At 40.1% G+C, this 25,041-nt stretch overlaps 1 protein-coding gene across 8 annotated transcripts in view; it reads left to right on the top strand.

Moving 5' to 3' along the window:
* SNAP91 (synaptosome associated protein 91) overlaps positions 1–15,064 on the top strand; it is a 70,979-nt gene extending 55,915 nt beyond the window's left edge. For 7 of the 8 annotated variants that reach the window (XM_032183842.1, XM_032183843.1, XM_032183845.1 and 4 more), the window contains 8 exons: positions 2,621–2,758; positions 4,042–4,191; positions 5,536–5,566; positions 6,849–6,960; positions 9,926–10,009; positions 10,084–10,188; positions 13,181–13,281; positions 14,358–15,064. In XM_032183842.1, the coding sequence (XP_032039733.1) occupies positions 2,621–2,758; positions 4,042–4,191; positions 5,536–5,566; positions 6,849–6,960; positions 9,926–10,009; positions 10,084–10,188; positions 13,181–13,273 (713 nt within the window). In that variant the 3' untranslated portion in view covers positions 13,274–13,281; positions 14,358–15,064. The remainder of the gene's footprint in view (positions 1–2,620; positions 2,759–4,041; positions 4,192–5,535; positions 5,567–6,848; positions 6,961–9,925; positions 10,010–10,083; positions 10,189–13,180; positions 13,282–14,357) is intronic. The other variant, XM_032183846.1, reaches the window with a different exon arrangement.
* Positions 15,065–25,041: the final 9,977 nt, after the last annotated feature.

The following is a 25,041-nucleotide window of genomic DNA, read 5'->3' as shown; positions in this document are numbered from 1 at the left end:
CTGCTTTTACCAGGGACTGGGACGGACTGGGTGGTCTCCAGATAGCACTTCCAACCTAAATTACCCAGAGACAAATCTGCTTCATGCACAGAGCCTGGAGAGCTGAGCTGAGGGTAGTTCTCTGATCCAGTATGTCTGCCCAGATTCTGATTTAGCAGCTGTGAACATGTGGCTTGTCACAGGGTAGGATTTGGGTAATAAGGTTTTCTTGGTGCCAGAACGCTGAAGTGGGCCTAATAAGCCCAGGGAAGCTCATGGAGGCATGTGAAATGCTCTTTACTTCAGGCTGCAGAAAACAGGCTGCTCTGTGTCTTGCTCTTGCTTCCCTGCCTCCATCCAGTGCAATAGATTAGGGACTACTCTAAAGGGACTAGTTTAAGTCATCTAGTCATCTAGTTTAAATTATGATCAAAGTGTCACTGCCTGCAATCTGGCAAACTTTAGCTGAAGGATGATGTTCTTTGAGGTCTTTCTAATCAGGTTGTGCTCTCCTGGGCCAGCAGTGCACAGTTGGATTTGCTGAACTTTCCCAGGTATGTCCAGGGCCAGTGTAGTTGTTAGAATAGCTCTACAATTAAAGTCTTTCTTCTGATGGTACAGCAAGCTGCTGGAATATGGCCAGGACCAAGTGATGGCACAGCACTCGTTTCCCTGCTGAGGATTTTGTTTTGAACAGGATTAGCTATTCTAGATATCCTTTCTCTTCTAAAATATGAATCTGCCTGTAAGTAGGGCTGGTTCATCAGGTGCATATATAAACTTTTTTTTTTCCTGTCCTTTCTACATTTGTTAAATGTTTGGTGTTTAGTTTTCAATCTCTGAGAAACCAGAATTTGGGGGGAGATTATTTAAGGTATCACAGTGACATTTGATATAATTGATATTCACAATTTGAGCATAAATCCTCTACATTGAGTGCTAACCTGTCTTGTAGCTAAATGTCTGTGAGGTGCTTGGTTTCATAGATGGGAAATGTGCTATTGTCACAGCTTGTGAGATGTCTGCATAATATGCTGTAGTTAATAGACCCTGTGATCACAGAAAGAGGTTTTTGATAAAAACTAACAAGGGGTTAGAAACTCTTCAGTGCTTTCTTCCCCACTGAACTGGTGTTTGGTTACCACTAAATGTAAGTTGAAGAAAGATGAGGAAGAAAGGAATCAGCTGACTGCTTACGTGAGTGATACTAACTATTTAAGTAAAAAGTCAAAGCAGCATTAGAAGATGAATGTAATTAGATAATCCCTTCTAAACTGATGTCTTTATGGTATTTAATTTCAACAATAGGATTGTTGGAATAGCATCCTTAATTTATGAGATTCCACACACATGAAAAAAGCTGTATTTGTCAGATGAGAACTTAAAATGGTCTCTGCATATTAGAGAAAATGATCTGAAGAAGGATTTTCAAATGGGTAAACATGCAAGCTTCTGGTTTGGGGCAATGATGATTAACTGAGGAAATGACAGTAGACTGCAAAGGCAGGAATGTCCCTGAAAAGAAGCTACAGGCAGTGGTAGAGCACTGGCATGTCACCATCTTATGTTCAGCTGTGGGAAAATAATATGCTTCCTACTCTGATATAGGGGGAAAATTACAGCCTGTAGAATGTGCAGTGGTCTGCTTCATGTATTATCATAGTTTCAGTTGGAGTGGTGAGCTCAGAACTGATCCACCTAATGCGAGGGCAGCAGGGCAGCTGGGAAAAAGCAAGGCTGAGAGACTGAAGGAGTATGGAGGTCTCAGGAATCAGTCAATAAAAGATTGAATAAGAAAGAGGACTGGCCGGTAGACTAAAGAGAATTGAGGAGGTGTCATATGTCATATGTCTGTTGTTTTGTTTTTGTTTTTGTTTTTGTTTTTGTTTGATTTTGTTCTTTTTTTTTTTTTTTTTTTTTTTTTTTACAGTCTTTGCATATTTAAACAGTTTCTAGAGTCTGTAGATAATACAAATAAGCTTAAATTGCAAGGGAGATCAAATTTTATAGTGGACAAAGGAGGGAATTTAAGAATAGTAAAGCAAGGGAATAAATTGCTAAAGGCTGGAGAATCTGAATGATTAGGATTTATTTATTTTGTGTATACTCTTGATCCTGCTTTGGGAGGAGGAGGGAGTGGTAGATGGCAGTGTGAAGACATCTTCAGGCAGACCAGTATGTTTTAAGATAGTGAGAGGCTAAACTGGATGATTAAAACACTGCCTTCTGAACTGGGATTCCAAAGTAGTTGTGTCCATTAAACTGTGATCATATGTTCTTCTCAGGCTACTCCTCTGTTTCTCTTTCCTTTCTGAACTAATTCTTTTTTGTTGCTTTCTACCTGAGAGTTTACTTAATTAAAACCGTAGCATATAGTACTAGAAGAACTGTGTACTCTGTCTGCCTCTGCAGATACCTAAACAATGGACATTAAAATTTTTACTGGTAACTCCTGAAAAAAACATAAATTTCTTGGATCATATCTGGCATACAAAGGATGCTTGTGTAGTAGCGAGCTGTTCGCAATCGTCTAGTAAGCACTGCTTTTATAATTCTGCCTTCTACAGGTTGAGCTTTTGTTAAACACAGACCATCAAAACTGATTCTAATGTCCACATCTCTCTTATGTAACTTTTTCAAGGCTTTGGAGGGTCTTTTATTGCTCCTTCTCCATCACCATCCCCGGTCACTCCAGCTCAAACAAGCTTACTACAGCCTAACTTTGATGCAGCTTTTGGAACAACAGCTCCAACAACTGGCAGTTCATTTGATGCATCAGGTGAGCTGAAGGTTTTCTTCCTGTTAATTTCCTAATGTGTTTTGTGTGTTAGATGAGTTAATGACACCATATTTAGGTTCTGAATGCAAACAATAAAAACAATTTCCCTCTTCCTTCTCTGCTGGAAGAACTCAAGGTTGTGTTTAGACAAGTGTGTGCCCAAGAGCTCTCTGTACCCATCTTTTATTCTACCATGACAATACAAACCAAACTAGTGTGAACATCATCCTTGCATGCGCTTCATGGCACAAATCAGGAATTACTCAAGGACAATACTTTTCTGTAAATCAATTATATAGCCAAGTCATCTTGCTGTTGCTGCTGAAACTGTTCTTAAGCTTGCATGGCACCTGAAGTTACACAAAACTGAGACCAAGGTCATGTTCTTTGCCTGACTATAAGCTTAAACTTTCATCACTGCTATCATTTTGTTTGTATCTCTTCCATTCTGTACTTTCCATGCTGGGTCCTTGCTACAAACTTAAAATTGGTGAGTTCTGCAACTTTACAAGAAAAAGGTCAAAGTAGTACTGCTGCGTGGTTGGTTATTTGGTTGCTTGCCAGTGCACATGCTACCCCTTTCTGTTGACTTAACATTAGCATGTACCTCAAATACAGATCAGAAGATAATGCTGGCATGAGATGTACCAGGCTGTTTGACTTCAAGAGATCTAAAAAATTAGTTTCAGAGATAGATAGATGGACTAAGGAGACTAGCTCTGTCAGTGTGGATGGTTCTCATTCCTTCTGATCTTATGAGATGTTAGTAGGCTTTCCTAACTCCCCTCTGCTTGCAAGTGAATAATAATATCCTGAGACTGTTTTAATCCTGTTGCCATAAAATGTCAAGGTATAAGACTGCCTTTGCCATAAATCTGACTGGTGTCTGTGGCAAGATGTTCATTTTAAAAGCCTTTAAATGAATATCTCCTGACAAATGTGTGTGCATCTGACATCTCTCTAAGGATGTCTGTAAGAAAAATAGTGTTATGTGGAAGCAGTGCTGTATCTTTGTAGATTCAGCTCTCCAATTAAAGTGCTTTCAGGCATGTCCTGTCATATTAGTTTTCATTGGTATAGCTCTTTCAGGGTTACTGTACATTCAGTGTATAGTAAAATGACATGCATGCCCTTGTTGGCATTACTTTTAATGTCAAACTATGTTTTGGTAAGACTTGTGACATTGTTGTCTGTACTACATTTGTTGGACCAACATCAAAGTGGCTGGTAGTGTTTTTCTTACCAGAGCTGCTATTCTTTAACAACTCTCCTTTCCCTTCCAGTGTTTGATGGCTTAGGTGATCTTCTTATGCCAACTATGGTTCCTTCTGGTCAGTCTATAGCTCCTGCAGCTACAGCAACAGTCACTCCTTCAGCAGCAAGCAAAGGACTCGGAAGTGATCTTGATTCATCTCTTGCAAACTTAGTAGGCAGTAAGTGACACATTTCTGTTTTAAGTGATATGGCATACAATGATAGTTTTTGTTTGTAGATCCAAACAGCTGTCCATTTTATCTTTCTTCTACCAATGCCCTTTTATTTCCGCAGGGAGATCAGGGCAGCTATAGGCAGAAGTAGGGCCTGATTCTGGTAGCTGGGGTCATAGCTTGTCCCTCGTTGTCTCCAGAATCTGAGCCAAATAGCAGGATCTATTTACTAAGTATGATTGGTAACATGTGAGCATCCTGGGACACTAATGGGCACATCAGACTCTTGATGGGTGGGCCCCCAAGTAATAACAGCTGGAATGGTGAAAACTGTCCAAAGCATCTGGTAGCACTATGGAATTTAGTCAGAAAAGTTCATGAAGACAATAGCTGACTTGTTGCTTAGTGAGAACAGAAGTAGCAGTGGGGTGAAGTGAGAACAATAGCCAAGAACAGATGGTCTCTCAGACAGTGAACTTCCCCAAAAATGTTCTTGAAATGCTAAACAACAACAGGTTCTTTCCTATAACAGAGATAACCTTTATAACTATAGATCAGTAGCACCAGCACCTGTACAAACCTAACATAGACCCACCTAGGCTAAGTTACAATAGTACTGAAGTTGTAGTAGCAATACTGTGTAAAAAGAATATTCTGTTCCTATATGTAAACACAGCAAAGATATAACTGATCTGAAGATGCATACTATTTTTCTTGGTGTGGAGAGAAATAACTGTGTTTAGAAGTCAGCAAGAGTTTTAATCACTTGAAAAATCTTCTGCACATCATTTGGTATATCCTGGTTTGGGGGAGTAAATAATGGCACTTAGCAATTTGACTTTTTGCAGGACTCATACCGATCATGTGAGAAGAGAGTTTTTTTAAAACTTAGCCTAAAACTTCTTTCAGAGAGTAATTAAGGAAACTACTTGGAGTGCACGTGCATGATAAAACAGATAAAACTGTAGAGCTTCCAAATAACACTGAGTTTTATCTGTATGAGTAAAATAATTTAATAGTTCAGCATATAACATGAAGAACAGAAACTAATGTTACCATTCATGGTAAATAGTTTTGGTGCTCTTAAATAACATTTTGTAGACCTAAATACATTGTCACTTTGGTTTGCTTATAGAGCAAAAATGGCTTCTTCAAGTATAAGACACCCATAGGGTTCCTCATAAGATTGTCCTGTAGCTGTGTCTTATGCTGTGCTAGTGCTGTCTAAATGGAGACAGCCAGAACGCCATTATTCTGTATAAGCCCATGTACAATGAAACGTGAGCTATTACTTTAATGCACTTTAATTTATTAGAAATGTGACTTTCCTTTTTTTCTTATAACTTTTAGATCTTGGAATTTCTGGCACCACTTCAAAAAAGTAAGTTCAACATTTAATTAAATATATATATGTGTTTATATATATATATATATAAAAAAAAAAAAAAAAAGAAAAAAAAAAGATGTTCAAGTCTGTTTTGTAGTCTTACATTGATTTCCATGTTTATTAGGATCTATGAATCGGTCACATCCCAGTACCCCCCTCCTAGCCTCCTTAACCGAAACTGAGCACTTCATAAAAATTCTGGGAAGTGTATTCTGTTCTGTACAGATTCAATGAATAATTAATGTTAATTGTTCCTGATATAGCTTTTAAACTTGCTGGCTTTAATCTGAGTTTCTAAAAATATATATGTATATATAAATCACTGTCTTCATATTGGGTAGCTGATTTCCAAATGAATTGTCCAGATAATAAATTGAATAGCTCTCCTCATTATTTAGGCTAATATGTAATAGTTTTGTTATCTTTTTACAGACGCTGGATGTGCTTATCGTGTAGGCATTGGAATAATTGTAAAATAGAAAAGAAGTTGATTCCATGCAGTGAAAAGCTTCTTTTTGCAAGAAGAAATATTGAAAACATTACACTGTTTTTGATTGTCTTAAGCTAACCAATTGCTTACTTCTGTGCTGAGTCTTCCTCTGTATCCAAGACTATTTTATGATGTGTGTACTTCAAGATGTCTTGCACCTCTGCAGAGATGATAGGAGGGAAATAAGTAAACACATCATAAAGTTTATTCCCCATACTTAGCTTCCCTCAGTCTACTTCATTCAAAGAGTGTAGCTTATTCCGGATAAAGCAGCCTCTAGCAAAACCCAGTTTTGAAACAGACCTTTTATTCTGTTAATGATTTGTTTTTCTTGTATCTATCAACTTTTTTCAGAACTGAATGCTTTCTTCCTTCTTCTGTCTGAGCAAGATTTCCAGCAATGAAATGACCTTTCAAAGACTTCTATCAGGCAGCTCTACTGCCTGGCCCCAGTAGAATAGGCAGTAGCAGTCCCTCTTCCTACTTCCTACAAGGGTATATGCAATAATATGTTACGTTCAATCAATACTAAGTAAAACAACTCTTTAATTCTCACCACAAAGGCCATAACCATGTAACTGACTTCAGTGTAGAATGTAGTGGTGTTTACCACTAACAATCCTTGAAACTGCGTACTAAAAGTGTATCTTTCTGTTAATAACTTAAACTGCATATACCATAAACTAATGTAGCTGCAGGCTTAAAGTTAACGTACACTGCAATTGATTTTCATTTTCACTGTGAGGGTATGCAAAGAATAGCTCTGTCTCTCTCCCTCTCTACTAGGGGAGATCTTCAGTGGAATGCTGGAGAGAAAAAGTTAACAGGAGGAGCCAACTGGCAACCAAAGGTAGCACCTGCAACATGGTCAACTGGCGGCGTCCCAAGTGGTCCGTTGGTAGGTGTTTAATCCATCAATACCACCAGTATGAAACCTCACTATTTTAAGACTATTTTTTTTAAGAATTTTTATGTGTTTGTAGATACTACTCCTGTTTGTTTCAGCTAAAGAGTTTGCTTTGTTATAAATTATATGGTTGTGTCAAGAAACGTTTTTAAGACCAGATTGACTTGAACCCAGTGACAACTGGCTGTAAATAAAGACTGCTTTTTTGTGTGTCTTCCAAAACAAACAAACAAACAAAAAATGAATTTACATATACTCTTAATGTCTGTGGACATTTCTAAGAACAGTGTGTGGTTACCCCTACAGGTCTTGACCAGCACCAGGCCCAGGTAGACTGTCCAAGGCACAATGATATTTATCCAAAGCTGAAGTACTGGAAGGAGAGAAGTTTTTTTCTCAAGCTTGTTCTTGATTCAAGCTTTCCTGAATGAAGTAGATCAAAAGACTACATGGTATTCAGACTAACCAGATGTTTTTTGTTAGAGTAGTAGAAGGGTGTAGCTTCTTTCGCCCAGTAAAAGCAGTCTTTTGGAAAGGTTAAGATTTCCCTGCAGAATATACCCGAAGACACTAACTTGGCTCAAGAGCAACTTATCATGAGTGATCTACAGAGGTAATCTAAAGAAAGGTCATACGTCATCAAAGCTATGCAGGGCATAAAACAGCCTCTGTTGGAAAAAAGTGGGGTGGAGGTGAAAGGAGAGGACTGTCAGGGCGAGCATGACTGGCTCAGTTCCTGCTGACACATTCATGTTCCAGTTTGTTCCTTGACCTAACGGAAGGTGCAAGAATTCCCTGAGGTTGATACTTCATTGAATGTATTAGTTGTAATGCTAACTTTTTTTCTTAATAGAGAGGCTGGACAATACTGTACAGTGTAAGTGAAAAATTTTTTTTGATCGCTTTTTATACTTGCTAAACATGAAGATACTAACAGCAGCTCACCAGCACTGCAGTTATTACAGCTGGCTTAAAACTATCTAGAAGCTACCTAACACAGCTCTTTTTGGATTGCCCATCCAGCAGACAGTCCTCAAGCAATGTATGGTACTAGTGGGTGCTTAACTGTTCACGCTCAGTAATCTCAAAAACAATGGCTTCAAATTATCTGTGCTATACTTAGATGTGAATGATCTGGTGACTTGTACTATCTGAACTTTCTAACTCCTGTAATATCAGTCTCAGCTGGTAGTAGTTTTACCATCTGATAGGTAACTATCCTTTCTGGAATGCTGGTTTTGATAGTATTTTGAGAAATGTGCGTGTTACGTGCATTTCTTCTACATCTGCACCCAGGTGTTTTTGAAAACCACAGGAAAAAGTAAATATTAAGACCAAAATGAATCATTCCTTCACATCATAGTTGAACCTTGAATTTGAGACACTTGAATTTTGGTCACTTCTTCCCTTCCTTATGACCTTTCAGCTTCTGGATTAAAATCAGCAGAATTTCACAAAAGCCCATTCCCTTGAATGACCTGAGCACTTTGATGCAAAAGCATGTTCAGTTTGTGTCTTGGCATGTGATGGACTGAATTCTGAACTAAGATGTGGTTCTTTGGCTGGACTCAGATAGCTTTAGGGTGCTTACCTGATGTCATTAGCCCATGTCTTTCTATTCCTTGCTTCCCATAGCCAAATGTCCAGATCTTTTTCTTAGCTTGAGGACAGCTGAACTGATAGTGCAATAATTGAAGTGCTCACAGTAAAACTGGAAAAAGGTTCATAAGCATTCAACCCTTTCTTGCCAATTACTATTGTTCAATAAATCTGGAATGGGTTATCCTGACTAGTCTAATGTTTCCTAAGAAACTGGTATATTTTAGTCTTGAAGCAAGGATCAGGGAAGGGCACTAAATGCAGCCTTTGTAGAAGTGGATTGTGTAGTGAATAATTCTTGCATATATCCAGAGATGTTTCTGTGCTGTCAACTGTAAGCATGCTGACAGCTCTGCAAGCATGGTGGGACATAACTGACTCAAGATAGGCATTCAGGATTTAAAGGCTCAGTCATGGCATTATGACTTCTGTAATAGCTTGGGAAATTGTGCCAATATACTTAGGCTGCATGGTAGCAGTAATGAGGTTCCTAAAAATCCTACCACCATCTTTAAATCCCTTCTTTGAATGTTTCCTGCCTCTCTTTAAAGTTCTTAGCAAGAGTTTAAGCACTGTTTGTATTGAATATACTTCTGCAAAAAGGAGAGACTTGCCTGCTTTCCAGGCCATAGGGAGACTGTGCATGGGAAATTACAGGCAAGGGAACCAAAAGGGATGATGTATAGGTTCTGCTAGGTAACTGAGGTGGCCAAGTACAAAGGTACTGTTTTAATTGTGCTGTATGTCCACTACTAAACTAACATTTCTCTCCTCCTGAATCCTGGTAAAATATTGCTTTTCTGCGCTTATGTTTTATTTGAAAATCCATTGCATAACAAGTTCAACTTCCCTTTGTAAAGTCTGTAACAGTTGTGATTCTGGTTTAAGTGTGCGAATTTAGTTTTTGACTAAATGAATCTCACTGCATAAAAATACTATTCTTTTTTACTGGAAACTAATAACTATAGCAATTACTTCATTTAACTTTACACTCTGCTTAAGCTAGGCATTGCTAGCTTAAAGTTATATTAAAATCAGTGCTATAGCAAGTGCAATGCTGTGTTGGCTATCAATTACAAAATCGGTATGCTTTTTACCTTGTGTAGAAGAAGGAGAAAAGTATGAATTTTCTTGGGTCTATTTTGAGCTGCATTCAGAAAATGAACTCCATTCATTAAGAGAATTGAGACTGTCACATTGGCTTTCTTATGACAAAGAAAACTGAACATCAGTGTAAGGACTGATTCAATTCTCTCATTCTTCAGAAGCATCATGGTTTTGAGATTAGGTATTATGTGTTACAGACATTCTTACCTTCTTTTTTTTTTTTTTTTTTTTTTTTAATTTTTATTTTTAGACAGGAGCCGTGCCTCCAGCAAGTGGTGTTCCTCCCACAGGAGGTGCTCCACCTGTCGCACAGCCAGGAGCAGCATTTGGGATGGTGAGTCTCTTTCTTTTGTTACATGGCTCTCCCTTCTTAATCCAGAAACCTAATCACACTGCTTTAATTTACAGCCCCCAGCAGGAGCGGGCGTACCCATGATGCCCCAGCAGCCAGTTATGTATGGGCAGCCTATGATGAGGCCACCATTTGGAGCTGCCGCTGGCCCTGGTGTACAAGTGAGTGTTAATGTTAGATGAACTGTTAGCCGTATCGCTAGAAGGGAATTGTGTGTACATTATCTCAGTTCAAATTCTAGCTGTAGGTTTGTAAATGGGATTTCTTGCAGTGTCAGCTGCCTGACTTGCAACTGATCACATGAACTACCTTGATTTTTTTTTCTTTTGTTCAATTGCCTTTTATGAGACCAATGGAACAGGTTCAGAAAGTCTCCTGCACCTAACTACACCAAGATGTCTTTGGGTGGGAGGGGGAGTGGGAGGCTGAGTAAACTTGAAAATGGAGCTGTTTGACAATTGTATTCTGTACAGAGCTTGACAAAGTTTACTAGAGTTGTGCTCTGCAACTTCCCTCCGAGCCCACCAAGAGGATTCTACAGAAAACTGACCTGCTTATGAGCAAGCTGAGGTCTCAAGTTCTTTGACAGCTGTTCCTTAGTAAATGCAAGTTGAACTGCTTTAGGCTAGTAGCATGCTGGGTTTATTTCACTGCAAAATGACTGCATTAAAATATGAATTACTATAGTGTACATAAAATTGGAGAGTTCAGAGCAGGTTTTTCACTGCAGTGTGCAAATTTAAATAATTTGGGGTAGAATTTTTCCTGTAACCTAGACTAATGTGGAAGAATGTGAATGAAAGGTCTTGAACTTCAGTTACTCTTTTTTTTTTTTTTTTTTTTTTAAGTGAGAGATACATGGCAATGCTTCATTTTTCATGTACTTAAAGTATGTGCTTTATCTAGTCTGACACTGTGACTATCACATATTTAGATATACAGGGGACATAAACTTGGACGCACACAACCAAAGCAAACCTGTTCTTAGAGAACTAGCATAGTAATTAAACTATGTGTTGGGTCTCTAAATTGCTTGACAGATGGAGAATCTTTAGCATAAATTTCTGTGCATAAGAATTCTCTGGTATTTGATGTGTGCAGGGAGTTCCTTATTCATTTAACGAGAAGGTCTTTGCTTAGCAGCAATTCTGCATGAATCACAGAATAGCTGAAGCCTGAAGGACCCTGTGGAAGTCTTCTTGTCCAATTCCTCTGCTCAATCAGGCTTCTCAGGACCATGTGTAGACCACATTTTGTCTAAGGACAAAGACTCCACAAGCTCTCTGGTCAATCTGTGCCAGTGCTCCATCACCTGCACAGTAAATAAGTGCTTCCTCATGCTTAGGAGGAACCTCCTGTGTTTCAGATTGTTCCCATTGCCTCTTTTTCTGTCACCTATCCTGTTTTACGCTTGATCAATATATGTAGAAGTTACCTCTGGATATTATCCTGCAGATTTGTATGTACTGATACTTTAAAGCAGAACAACATAATCTGAGAAGATGATTATTAATAAGGAGGTAAAAAATAGTGAATGACTGCAGAGTGGTCTCTAGCTCCCAAAACAAGGTAGAGAACTGCTGTAGTACTCTCACATTACATTTGTCACTTAGAAAACCATCTGTTCCAGCCTGTTCCACGTCATGCAGCTGCCTATTTACCATGCTGCCACCAAAGAGTACAATCTTAGCAGGCTTAAAAATGGATCAAAAAAATAAATAAATAAATTTATGGTAATCTTTAAGAGTGGATTGTAGTAACTGTGTGATTGCCCTTATCAAAATGCATTAGGCTAGTAACAAGGAAACACAGACTTATCAGCTGCCAGGGTCCTTCATTAATATAACAAAAAAATAATGGAGTAATTAATGATGAAGTAGGTTGAGTGAATGGAGACATGACATCCATCCTGTTGAACCAAGGATTCCCTCTAACTGGAAGCTAATGAGATTGGAAATGTAGCACTCAGTATCCACTCTGACGCAAAGTTTTTAGCTGATTGATGGCCACTAGGTGATGCAACATAAGCCATGATAGCTGTTCCAGGCTATTTCTCCAAAGTAGAGTTTAGTTTGTCGTAACTCTGAAAAGGAAAGGCCCTTTCCAGAGTGGAGGCAGGGACCAAATTATTTGCAGTACTTTGCTTCTGGGCAAGTCAGAAGTCCATCTTATCTTTGAAATGAGGTAGGAGGTAGAAGTTCATGCTCTGGCTCTAAAATATAATTTTTAACACTTAAAACTACTCAACCTTCTTTTTTTTTTTTTTTCCAAACCTTAAATCAAACAATCATCCTGTAGCAAACTACGCTCCTTAAGTAAGGAAACACATTCCTGTTTAAGTATCTCCAGGTTTTCTTTGTAGACGTGGGAAGAACTTGAAACTGCTCTAATTGAGAAGTTGTAGGTATTAAAGCTATGCCTTTCATGTACTTGGTCATTTCCTGCCGCCTTAAACTGTCTGTTCACATAGATATCAAGAATAGTATTATGGAAGACACAATTTTTTCTCAGAGTAGGGTGGTAATCAAGGTGCCTAGTGTCCTGGGTAAGGTGGCGGTGGTGGGGAGTAAGGTCAGGATGAGAGAACTATTTGGCTCACTAGTGAAAAGGATTGCAAGGAACATGAAAAACAGATACTTTCTATGGAATAATTGATTTTATGACCACAAAAGGTGGAATCAAGTATACATATAGTTACATGTGCAGCACTCTTTGAGCTTTTATTCATATTACCAATGTAGAACAAGTTGTATTTAAATGCCAGTTGCTGGGATTTTCAGATGTACTCTGCAGCACACATTCAGCTTATTCTGGGCCTTGGTGTTTAATATCTAACAATTGCTTAACCTCTGTCTGGGTTGATAATCCTAACAGCATTCTTTCTTACAGGCTGAGAGTGATTTACAGCTGTGCTGACTAGTATATGCAATGTCTTTGGCCTTGTGCATTACATCAGCCAAGCATTGTTAGCTCTGTAGTAAGGACAGAGATTAAACAATGCTTGGGAAGAATGGCAACACGCTGAGTTTAGCAATAACATAGAGCTTCATGTGCTTGCAGTGTGTTTGTGTGAGACCCAGATATACTTACCTAATGACTGTGTATCCTTGTCTGCTTTGTTTTTTTTCTGCCTTCCCGTCTGGCATCTGTTAGCTTTCTCCAAGCCCAACTCCTGCTACTCAGAGTCCCAAGAAACCTCCAACAAAGGACCCATTAGCGGATCTTAACATCAAGGATTTCTTGTAAACGATAAGGTATTCTGTGACTGCCTGCATGTTACGCTGTAGTACATATCTGGCACACAGATGTTGATTAGTCTGGTAGGTTAAACATGGCTGATAGAATTGTAGCTTCAGAGATGGGCAGGAACACACACTGGTAGTGTGGTGACTTAAGCAGAAAACTGAATTATGCCTGTATTTTTAATTTTAGCCTGAAAGCTTGACTTTTGACTACTTTTTTTTTTTTTTTTCTTTTCTGAAAGTTGCTGACCAGAAAAGTTATCTTCAGTCTATGATTTCCATTTTGCCCTGCTTCTACTCAATCTGAGGGTTTGCTTTTTTTCATGAAACTAATGTTGAAAGAAATAGAATCATAATAGCATACAAATACTAGGGGCAAAACCGTGCCAGAGAGGCTTGTTTCCATGGTGTTACAGGAGCTGTAGATTGTTTTTGAGAGCTCTTGGTAAATTGTGATAGATCTTATATCAGGTCTCACGTGTGTGGAAACAAATTTTGTATCATAGGTGTGGAGAGATCAAAAAACAAAAAAATAGGGCTATAAAGAAACATCAGATCAGATTGAACACTTCTGCATTTTATTTTTCAACTGGCTGAAGTAAGGTAGGCATTTTGTAAGTAAGCCTAGAATAATTTGCCATGTGAGGAGAAGACAATAATTACATATCTTTGAAGCCTTCTTTATAAGTCCCTTTTCTTTCTACCCATAACTTAATTTTAAGGCTTGTTCTAGGCTTCTTCTATGCTTGAATTAGCAGCAGCAGAAGGGATCAAGCTAATCTTAGCAAATACCACCTGGTTCCACTTTGTCCATGTCACCAAATCCCAAAACTGAAGGTGTACCTGGGGCTTTGTGGAGACTTCCAGAAGTGGAGATGCATTTTTAGTGCTGGGATTCACTGCTTTCAGCTTGAATTTATAGTAGATTGATTCATAAATGTCTATGGGACAACAACTGCTTTACTGAAAGCTGGTAACCTCTCTGAGGTGCAATGAAGTGTGTATCTGGTGTTTTCGCCTTAATTTTTCTAGAGCATGCTTTATTTGATTCATTATTTCAGTTTTCATCTAACTCTTTGTTTTCACAGCTGCAGTTTTTCTGACTGGATGACAAAAATGTGAGTTTGGAGTCTGCAAATCGATGCTCAGAGTTTTGAAGTGAGCCACCAGTACCAAACCCAGCGCTTACTCAGACTTTCTCTTACTCCTGAAACGTGTAGCACAGCTGTGAAAGTGAACATTAGGAATGTGTACTACCTTAGCTGTTATCCCTACTCTCTCTAAATTTGTGTACTTGGGTTATTTGTGTTTTACAATTTAAACAATGGATGTATGTTTCTGATGCCTTCTAGTGCTTTTCTGAACCTATCCCACAGGGGCAGATTATGCAGCTGTTGTTTGGTGAGCCATTTGGAGCGATGTCTGTGTTTTTTGAAGGTTTCAATGTATATAACTTTTTGAGGACACCTAAAATTTCCCTAAGATTCAATTTCTCCTTTATCTGTTACAAAATATAGTGTGATAATACCAGATAGTAAGGAAAACACTTATGAAATTGTGTGGAATACATTTTTTTTCCAGTCACAGGAATCTCAATTGTCGTGAAAAAATGTTTTATTTTTGTGGCACTGTATATGTTAAGATAATTTAAAGTAATATAAAGGTAAACTTCCATAACAAATACTTTTTCAATGATTTTCCAAGAATGAAAGATCATATCTGAAAGAAATATCATATTTATTGCCATTTTGGTTTTAAAATATATTTTAATTATTTAAGTTTTTGCATTTTAAATTGGCATATTTATCTTTTAGTTCTTGCTAAATGCACTGAAAATAAGTAAAGGGTCAGTTTCTCTCAATGTAGTTGAAAAAAAAAAGCAGCCATAGTTGTGTTGGCATTAAGGGATTTCGAATCTGAGAGCACTCTTTGGTATATCTGTAGTCAAAACATTGCAATTGATGTTACTCACCTCTGTTTAGTTCTTATGTACATCTCTTAATTTAGTGCTTACCTGTGTATGCCATAGGCTAGTGTTTTCTCCATTTCCCCAATTGCGCTGTGAGTAGCTTTTGTACTATTGGTGATTAGATTTAATTCTGATCCAGAGATCCATGCCCTTTACTGTACATAATGTGTTTCTTTAATTTTTATTTGTTCTCATACTGTTTCTGCTGATGGCTTGGCTTAAGATCTTGACTCTTAAATGAGGTCACTGTTGATCAGTGTTACAAGTGGCTTGGCAGTTCTCTGTAAAAGCATACTGGGTTGGAAAGATCTTCACCTGAAGTCTTTCAAATTAACTATTTAATCAATGTATGGTACCATTAAAAGTGGTTGTATCTGAATTTACTGTGGGGATAACATACACCGTAATGGGAAAGTTCTATAAAAAGCTAATTTCGAAATGGCTCTTCTTTCTTTGTATTTCAGTTTAAAAAAATAAAAAAATGGAAAAGAAAGAAAAAAAAAAAGAAAAAAAAAAAAAAAAAAAAACCCCAGTGCATGTGTGCCCTCTGAGATGCAATAAACACCTTGATCAAAGTAAATACCTTGTTGCTGTTTTTCTGATTATTCAGATGTTGATCATAATAATATACTTTGAGGGGGAAAAAAGTATTGAGAAGGTCCTTGTGAGAGGGAGAGGTGAATTCTCTAGTTTGATCTTTAACACCTAGGAAGGCTTCACTAGATGTTCATCTCCTTAAATCAGAATATTAGTGGAATAGTTGTGGCTGTGAGAGCTTATAATACCGGTCCTGATTTCTTTCCCAGGAGGTATCATTATATGGCTTATTGAGAGCTAGCACAGCTGCGACGGCATAGGAATTGCTTGTGCTAAGGTTCATCTTACAGTAGGATGAAAAGAGGAGAAAATGTTTCATACAATTTAGCTATATTAAGGTCTTTCTGATACTATTCACCTAACAAGCAACTTCTTGCTTTAGTACCACGATGAAGTGATGAAGCAGTACTGAAGGCTGCTTTAAAGCAATTTATAAAGAACAAAATACTGAAACAACCTGATCATCTCTGGTAAGGTCTGAATTTTGAAATTTTGAACTGGGTTTCAAATAAATTTCCAAGTTATGCAACCAGTAAGGGAGTGCCATTGCTTAAGAGTTTTTGTTTGTTTGTTTGTTTGTTTGTTTCCCTCTTATTTGCTGCTAACATTGGTATTATGAGTCTGTCAAATTTGTTTATTGAAAAGTTGTTTTTATGCATATACCCTATGGATTCAGACTGGTCTGGATTATGAGCCTGTAAGGCTCTGCAGGTCCCTGGCTTTTCTCAGTATTTGAGCAATAAGACCTAAACAAGTTCTGTAAATGTACGTCCAGAAAGGCTGACAGTGCTCTCAGGTTCTGGCCAGTTGGTTTTCTTTGCTCATCCTTCTTATGTGCTCTGCGTTGCCTGAATGCAGGGAGCAATGAATCTCTGACCACCATATTGTGCATCCTTTCTCAAAGCAAGCATACTTTTTTCAGAGGACAGTCATAACCAAGCACTGCATACAAGATGTCTTCAGACCAGTTCATTGGTGTGTTGTTCTAATTAAGGTGATGCCAAACTAGTTGTGTGCACTTTGATGCCAATAAATGTATATCAGGGAGGTCTAAAGCAATAAAAAGGTAACTGGAAGGAAAAACAAATTGCTTTAGTAATATGGAGTATTATTGGTGAATGACAGCATTTGTGGCATGAAATGGCCACTAGCCATAGCTGACTTTGTTTTCTTTTTCTGGTATGGCTATTTGTTCCTGCTCCTCCTTTCCAGTCCCTCAGACTAAAATGAGACCTGACTTGTTAGAGTCTTTTTTTTCCCTGAAGAATAACAGCAGTGCAGACCTACAAACTCTTAATGCTCAGAAAAGCCAACTGAAACTTCCTATGATAGAAACAGTGGCAGCGACACAAAGATGATGCACCAATTTACTGATCCATCTGTTCCAGAACATATAATATATCAGAAACTTTATTAAAAGAAAAACCCTTTTTCCTACATGTTGTGTATTGCTAGTACTGTGAGCAATGTGGGAAGTGGCAGACACTGAGTGGTAATGAAAGAACTAAACAAGAATTTTAGAGAAGAGATTACAGAAGGAGAGTGGGCTATACATATTTTAAAGCAGGTAGCACTGCATTTTTCTCTGTTCTACATCGCTGCTACTAAAGCTTCAACTCCTTTTTGCTTCCCCTTAATTAAACTCTGCAAACCACATGGGAAGGAAAAGCCTGGTGTTTGCTCTTTTGCACAAGGTATCTGTTAATGCAGTTATAGATGTAAGAAGTTACCGAAGGTAGTAGTAAAAAGGAACTGAAAAGAGTGAAGAAATATGTGTGTAGGGGAAGGGGGTGACATCCACATCGAGGACTAAGGAGAGCACACTTATTCTCTAGGTGTGTAGGGGACCCTAAGAACGGTATGATGAATATCTACCCTGCTGGAGTGGAGTAAAGCACGTACATCCAAGTGTTCAGGGTTGAACATGATGAAGTTTGCTCCATAATTCTGAAATACAGCTGTCTCCTAGTTTAGTATGATGTAAGAGACTGTCAATTTACCTCAACGTCATAAATGCCTGAAGTAGCCATCTATTTCAAAGGTCTTGCCAGAGCACCAGCTCACTCTGATGGAAGCAGAAATTTCATACCTCTAAGCAACAGCGGGTGCGTGGAAGCTACAGGAAGGGCTCCCTCTACTATAAACTGCCTTTCTAGATGCAAAGATCCAAGGAACCACAATCTCTGATGGGATGGAAAACTGTGTCAGTCTTTCAGGGCTAAATGGAGGCAGGTAAGAAGGAGGAAGCCTTCTCTGCCTTCCTGAGAACTTCACATTGCTCCTCATCGTCCTTGCCTGTACTTTTACCCATGTTCTTGGCATGTTCTCAGGTCTTTGTTTGAGGGAAGGAGCAGGTGATTGAGTGGTGAGAGGATGTAGTGACCCCATCTTGCTGCCGTTAGCTTCATAAGCTGGGGAAGGAGAATTGCTGCAGGTGTGCAGTTTGGGGGCTGGATCTCATCAAACACTTTTGTGCACAAGCACAAGACACAGGTGCAAACAGGCACCAGACTTTAAAAGCAGCAGTAATTCATACCGTGTATGTCTGTACATAAATAAAGTGGGTTTTGTGAAACACCATTTAGATCCAAGAGCAGAAAAAATGAATTCTTCGTGTATCTATAACACATCTATAATTGTACCCAATCAATCTGTCCTAGAGAGTTTTTAGATATTTTTCCTTACAGGAACACACTGCTTCCAGCTGACTTAACAGTTTGAAAACCCTGAAGTTTGGCTTTATTTTGAAAAAGCAAGGAGCAGAATCGATCACTTTTGACAGGTGGAAAGACCAAGTTAAATAGATAAGCAAAGCTGTTACATCTGGGTTAAAAATGGGGAGATATTTGTAATATTGAGACCATACTGTATAAATGGAATTGTTACCCTACACAAATACTGATTCAGATATTTGAGTATCTTTGAACCAACTGATGTCTTTTGAACCTTGACACAAACCAGCTTCTGCTGTTCACATGGCTTCAGATGCTTTGAGGTTTTCCTATTTACATTTTTATAGGAGAATTTCATTTTAAGAGCTGTATCTGTTCTATTTCTGTGGGCTCACCATTGGGCTTGTGGACATAGAGCACACCCTTCTTTCCGTACTTGGAAGAACAGGTTTTCATGGACATACTAAACTCACTGGTTCCCTGCTTGCCTCCACCCCACCGTTAAAATATCTAGTATCTGTTTGCCTTTGAACCTGCTGCTCAGAGATGAACAAACACACCAGGTCCTGCTCAGCCCTGCACTTCAAAGGATGTGAGCTGGTCTGATTTTAAACATATATTTTAATATATATATATATATCAATATATGTATATATATAAAATTTGCTGGCAGCTTGTGACATGGCCTTGCTGCCTGGATCCCGTGCTGCCAGCATCACTGTTCACTTTATGATTCTTCCTGCAGCCCTTCGCAGCAGTGTGACTGAAATGCTGTTCTGTAGCTAGATGCAGTGCTCTCATTGCAAAAATGGTATCAATGGATAACAAGTTGCTGTCTTGAAGATCTGGTCATACAGAATTTTTTTATAGAGTTCTTGGCTCCTGGCAGTGATGCCATGGCTGGAAACTTGAGCTGGCAAGCCCAGTTTTTCAATAGATGTGTCAGAGATAGAGGAGAAATGCGACTAAAATGAAAACATTCTTCCATAGCCAAACTGAAGACATAATCTGATCCAGTCTCTGCTGTCCTGCAACAGACCATTTCATGAAATACAATAATGTTTACTCTTGGTCAATGCATTTTATTGCAAATATAAGCACTGTGTATAGCTGTGCGTGCTGTTTCACTTAAAACTTGGCTCTCTGCTACAGATAAACAAGACTGACAAGACTAATGCAGCTCCTCTGCAAAGGCAATGCATTCAGAGAATGTGAGGTTTCCATTTAAGACTGTTGGGCAGGATTGTAACAGAGAATCTCAGAAAATAAAGGGCCACCTACTCTAGTCCCCTGCCCTAAAGCCCAAACTGTATAATTTCCAGCAGATTTTGTAAAGAACCTCCATCCATCATGATGCCACAGCCTCTCCAAACACCACTCAAGGGCATCACTGCCAGCACCCTGAGCATGCTGCTGCTCCTGCATTACCTGGTGCTTCATTGCTACAGTTTGAGCTATTATTTCCTCCACCTGTGGGGATGCTGCCTTTCCTTTGCCTTTTCAGCAGCAAAGATTATGGTATTCTGAAGACAGTTAGCATGGTCGTTCTTCTCTTTTATGCTTTCTTCCTTAAATATTTCCTTGTTAGTCAAAATTTCTAGAGAGCTGATCAGTCTTTTTATTCTCGGCACTCTCTTCCACTGATCCTCACCTCCTGTGAAGTGCAGCACCCTGAGCAGGACACAGTGCTGAGTGAAAGCTTGTCCCTGCTGCCGGGTTCCTATTTACAGAGCCAGCTGGGGCAGCTGCCTTTTCCCCAGTGTGATTGCATTGTTGGGCCATGGTCTGCCTATGTTCCTCTCATCTCTGAAAGCCCTTCCTGAAGATCTGTAGTTTAAGCAATTGTTTTTCAGTGGACATTTATGTATAATGTGTAGCCATTTGGGAATAAAAGATGAAAAAAAAAAGGGAGGGGGGGAGAAGTTTGACAGTTCAAAGAATTTCATTATTGAGCATTACTATTTCACTCTTGGTGACATTGCCAAGCCTCAGCACACTGCTAAGTCTTTTCAGCAAGGGGAGAAGTTTAGAGAGGATGAAGGAGCCCATGGGCTGACTGTCTCTCCATTCCCTTTTTCAGCTATTTTGACTTCTGTGGTCATGGGGCACTGTCCCAGGAGGATTCATCGTACGGCAAAGATTGGCTCTGTAGGTGATGGGACTGATTCTAAGCCTGAGTGCAGGGTCCTCAGGCTTCACTTCTCCCACATGATGCTTGCTTGGGCACAGACCAGAAGGCACAGCAGGTCCCTGACAGGTGAAGGGTGAGGTGAGAAAGGAGGCAGGGCAGTGCTTGGGCACAAGACTGGCATCTCAGGCACCAAGACAGTGTCTCATCTCCTCTTCAGATACCGAGTACCACATCTGCAATCATGCTACAATGTACGTAGTGTACATATCCCTAAATATAATGTGTTCACTGATGTACTGTATATTATAGCATACAAGGGTCTGAACTACCCTGCTCTCATGGAAAGTCTTGTGGGTTTAATGGCCATGTTGGCTGGATGTTGTCTAGATATCTGTGGAAAGACCCTGTCACCAGGAGCAGACAGACTAAGCATCATCTCCGCCACTGCTGATTTTGGTTTCCCCCAGGGCACGCAGCACTGCCAGCTAGTCCCTCAGTCTGTGACTAGGGGGCTGCCCAAAAAGCCCTCTGCTGAGAGAGCATCATGATATTTGCATCCCACTGACATAAAGACAACACCCCTAACTGCTTGAAAGTTTTATTTCTGTGGACTTAGTTAAAACACAGTAGGAAAAAAAAAAATCAGGTCATCTTTTTAAGAATGGCTGTATGTTGTGCCCTTATGTTGGCAATTATGTGTTTCAGAGATCACCTTGGCTTCTACCAGGCTGGTTTCTCTAAGCTGTAGCTTTATCATGTTTCTACTTGGATATACTTGGTTCCATGGTGGTGTTGCTGGACAGGCCCAAAAATTTACAGTTTGCTTTAAAATTAGGGGGCAGGCTTCTAGATCTAGAAATGTGTCTTTATAGGTATATAAAAATACTCACCTTGAAGTTTGGCATTTGCCAAATAAAGCAGGTTTCAATACAGCCTGCAAAAGGGAGGTGTGTGCTTGCAGCCCCCCTGATCCCAAAGTGTGTCATTTCGGTTCTGTGCCCCAGGCTCTGCCTGAGGTGGCTGGGGACAAGCACACGGGGCCACATGGGCTTGCCAAAGGATCTGTGCTTGCAGCCCAAGCATCACCATGCACAATAAAATATGGGATGGTTCGAGGACATGTGTTGGTTTTCCCCCGTGCACTTTAACAAATATGGGATGATTTGAGGAGAAATGTTGTTTTAAGGATACAGCGAAGCAAGGAGGGAGAGCTGTGCCTCTTGAAGCTTTTCCCTTCCAGACATATCTCCTCCAGTTTTACAAACTTTACGGCTTCCCCCTGTAGACTTGGATGTGCTCTGCTTGGCTCTGCTGCCTCTGGGCAGCTTTTGGTGCCCCTGGCCGCATCCAGTGCTGCTGCCAGGGATCAGCTGAGTGGAGCTGAGGAATTGGCTGGGAAACTTGGGGGCAATGCATGAAAAGGGACTGGGGAGAATATTTGGGATCAGCTGGGAGAACTCTGGGTGGCTTTCCTAAGTCCTTTTCAGTATTTACAATGTTTTAAATTTACTTTGTGTGAGTATGGAGGGGGTAAAAAAGATTGGCGATCTTCACTGTACTTCCTCCTGGAGCAGGAAATCTTTATCCCACCTATAGAGATGCAATTGCCTGTTTTGCAAATGATACTTAGAGAAACACAGCAGATAAGGCCCATCTACACCATCTACAGCCTGGCTTTCCAGGCTTAGCGCCTGGATTAGCCCTGTCAGGCTGCAGAGCTGCAAGGGGACACGTCTGGCTGGCTTGTTTATTTCAGCAGCAGGCTTAAATAAGGGCTGAGAGAAACCTCACCACTGCTGGATATCCAGAGAGGTCTGTGTCCATCTGGCAGCGTGCTGGGCAGATGTGTGGGTGCTAGCCAGATGTGGAGCCCAGCACCAGCACCAGGCACCCCACCAGGATCAGCCTGGCCCCACTGTTAGCCCCGTTCATGTCCTGAGGCTGTGCGAGCTGTCTGCAGTCTGGTTAGGGTAATCTGATTAATAGCATCCAATTATCATCATTTTTGCAGTCTGTTAAATCAGGGAAATTAAATAAAGCTTCCCTGGGGACCCTAGGGAAGAGGATGTGTGTAGGAGATTAAGCCCCATGATGGCTGCTAGAGTCTGGCCCTTGCCTTGCTTCATGAGATGCTTCAACTCAGGGTGCCCCCACCCCACAAATTGAAACATCTGAGCCCGTACAACCATGATGGGGACACTGGAAGGACGAGGTCCAGGCCTGCCCCAGCTGTACATCCTCCAAGGTCTCCACAGCAGAGCAGGAGTTGCCTTCCCCAAAACATCCCTCAGCTCTGTGCACACCCAGTGTAAAGCTGGTAGGGAAATAAGGGAAGCAGAGCCCAGCGGTGAACAGGGAATCACTGGAGTTTGCCACCTGCAGGACTGAGGCACATGTTTCACAGCAAACCACCTGGGGAGCAGCAGCACCACAGCCATACATTGCTGGAGCTGGACTTGGCCTGGCTATAAAAATCATTGCCATAGTTAAGGGTGATAAGAGTCGAAGGCACGGAAACCTATTCCAGGGCATAGGATCAAGGTGAAAAAGCACATCGACAAATTCAGGAGTTGACTACGTGTAAGATATACTACTTTTTCAGATGTACACAAGCAGAGAAAAGATGCTTTGTTAGCTGAATGACACATGGGTAGAGAATGGGCTGGGGCAAAGCTGGGGTTGTTAAATGTGAAGGATGCAAAGGTCCACACAGACACAGGATCGCAGCTGGTCTGGGCTAACGCAGTCCCTGAGGTTCCTTCCAGCTGAGGAGGAGTTTAAAATGGCTTTTTTTGAGCACTAACCTCAAATTGGTTAATGTACTGAGGCCAGGTTTTATTTAACCCCAGCCATTAAGGAAAAAGTCAATAAGCAATAAGTGAAGGACACAAGCCCTTCGGTCATACCAGCCACATTAATTGATCACATATTACTGGTGCACCAGGTAAATTCACAAGCAATGAAGTACCATATCCAAACTGGACACTAACAAAACTACTTTTTCTTTTGAATATTCACTTCTTTTCACTTTTTTTTTTCTTCTTCTTCTTTTTTTTTTTTTTTTTTTTCTTTTTAAGGAATAACCATGTTTACAGAGCATAAATCCTTAGCATGTAGCGCTCTATAAAATGTAAATACATATAATATGCAGCAGGTCAAACTCCTCTGTATGTATGGTATATTTTACCTAAACAAAAATAGGGTTCGTATCTTAGAGATGACTTTTCATATATATATATACTTTTCATTCATATTACTTGGAAATCCCCTTTGAAATAACCCTGCATCCTCTTTTTTCCTTTGTTAGGGTGGGGAAGCCCTTGCTGGCATCCTGCACCTCCACTCCAGAGCAGCTTTGTTTGCTCCTGTAGGAGCATCAGCACTGGTTAGCTGATGAGTTAATCATTGAAGAGAAGGCAAAGGAATGGAAAAAAAATGGGGTTTTCCATTTACTGTAAGAAAAATAGAAATCCTGTTTTGTTTTCCGTTCCACAAGGCACTGTGGGTTTTTGCTGTTGATCGTGCTCTTGATCTCTTTTATGTTTGGAGCCCACCCGGCTTCAACACGCATCCTGAAAAGGTCCTTCGCTGCTCTGCTGCCTCGCAGCTGCTTTCATCTCTGATTAAGCAAAGCTGAAACCAGAATTTAATCCACAAAACTGGAAATTACATGGGAGGGGAGGAGCAGGAGAGTGCTGCAACTGTAGCCAAAGGGCAGCTGAGTAATTTGTCTGAAAAACTGCCCGACTTGGTTTAATCCAATGTTTTCCAGCTCTTTCACGTGGAAACGTAGAGCCATAGCAACCCCAATAAATATGGTGAGCATATAATTGCCAAGAGGCACAATGTTTATCAAATGCATGTGTAGGTTTTCCAGTATATCTGATCCTCTTTCTTAACAACAGCCATTGTCAAGGCTCAAGGTTGTGTTACTCCAAGTGAGAGGGATGGGCGGCTCATCAGGAGTACTGTTCATAACCCATATAAGACAAAATTTATCTGGTGGGCTTGAGATTGCAGTGGCTGCTAGTATTTGCTCAAGTCCTTTTGAGTATTTGTTAAAGATGCTGGTACTGGAAGCGGGACATAAAAATGCTAGCACAAGGGCTATGAGCTGAGCCATGCTGGAACATTTTCAGAATGAGCTGATACTGGATAGGCTGCCACGGTGGCATTGTGGAAATGTGTGACCCACAGCATGTCCTGAAATGTGCCTCCCATAGGAGCAACTAACCCCAGTCAGGAACCTGGGAGTGGCCTGCAGAGCTCATGGATTTCAGCTCTGGGTCTGTCCCTGAGGAGGGGCAGAGGAATATTTCTCAGGCACCAAGACGTTCTTCATTGGCAGACTCAGAAGCAGGACTGAGACACTGCTCCCAGCCCCAGAAGGACTTTTGGTGCAG

This window comes from Aythya fuligula, chromosome 3 (assembly GCF_009819795.1).
Source record: "Aythya fuligula isolate bAytFul2 chromosome 3, bAytFul2.pri, whole genome shotgun sequence".
Lineage (NCBI taxonomy): Eukaryota > Metazoa > Chordata > Aves > Anseriformes > Anatidae > Aythya > Aythya fuligula.
Note: the sequence above shows the minus strand (reverse complement) of the source record. Positions and strands in the feature narration are given on the sequence as shown.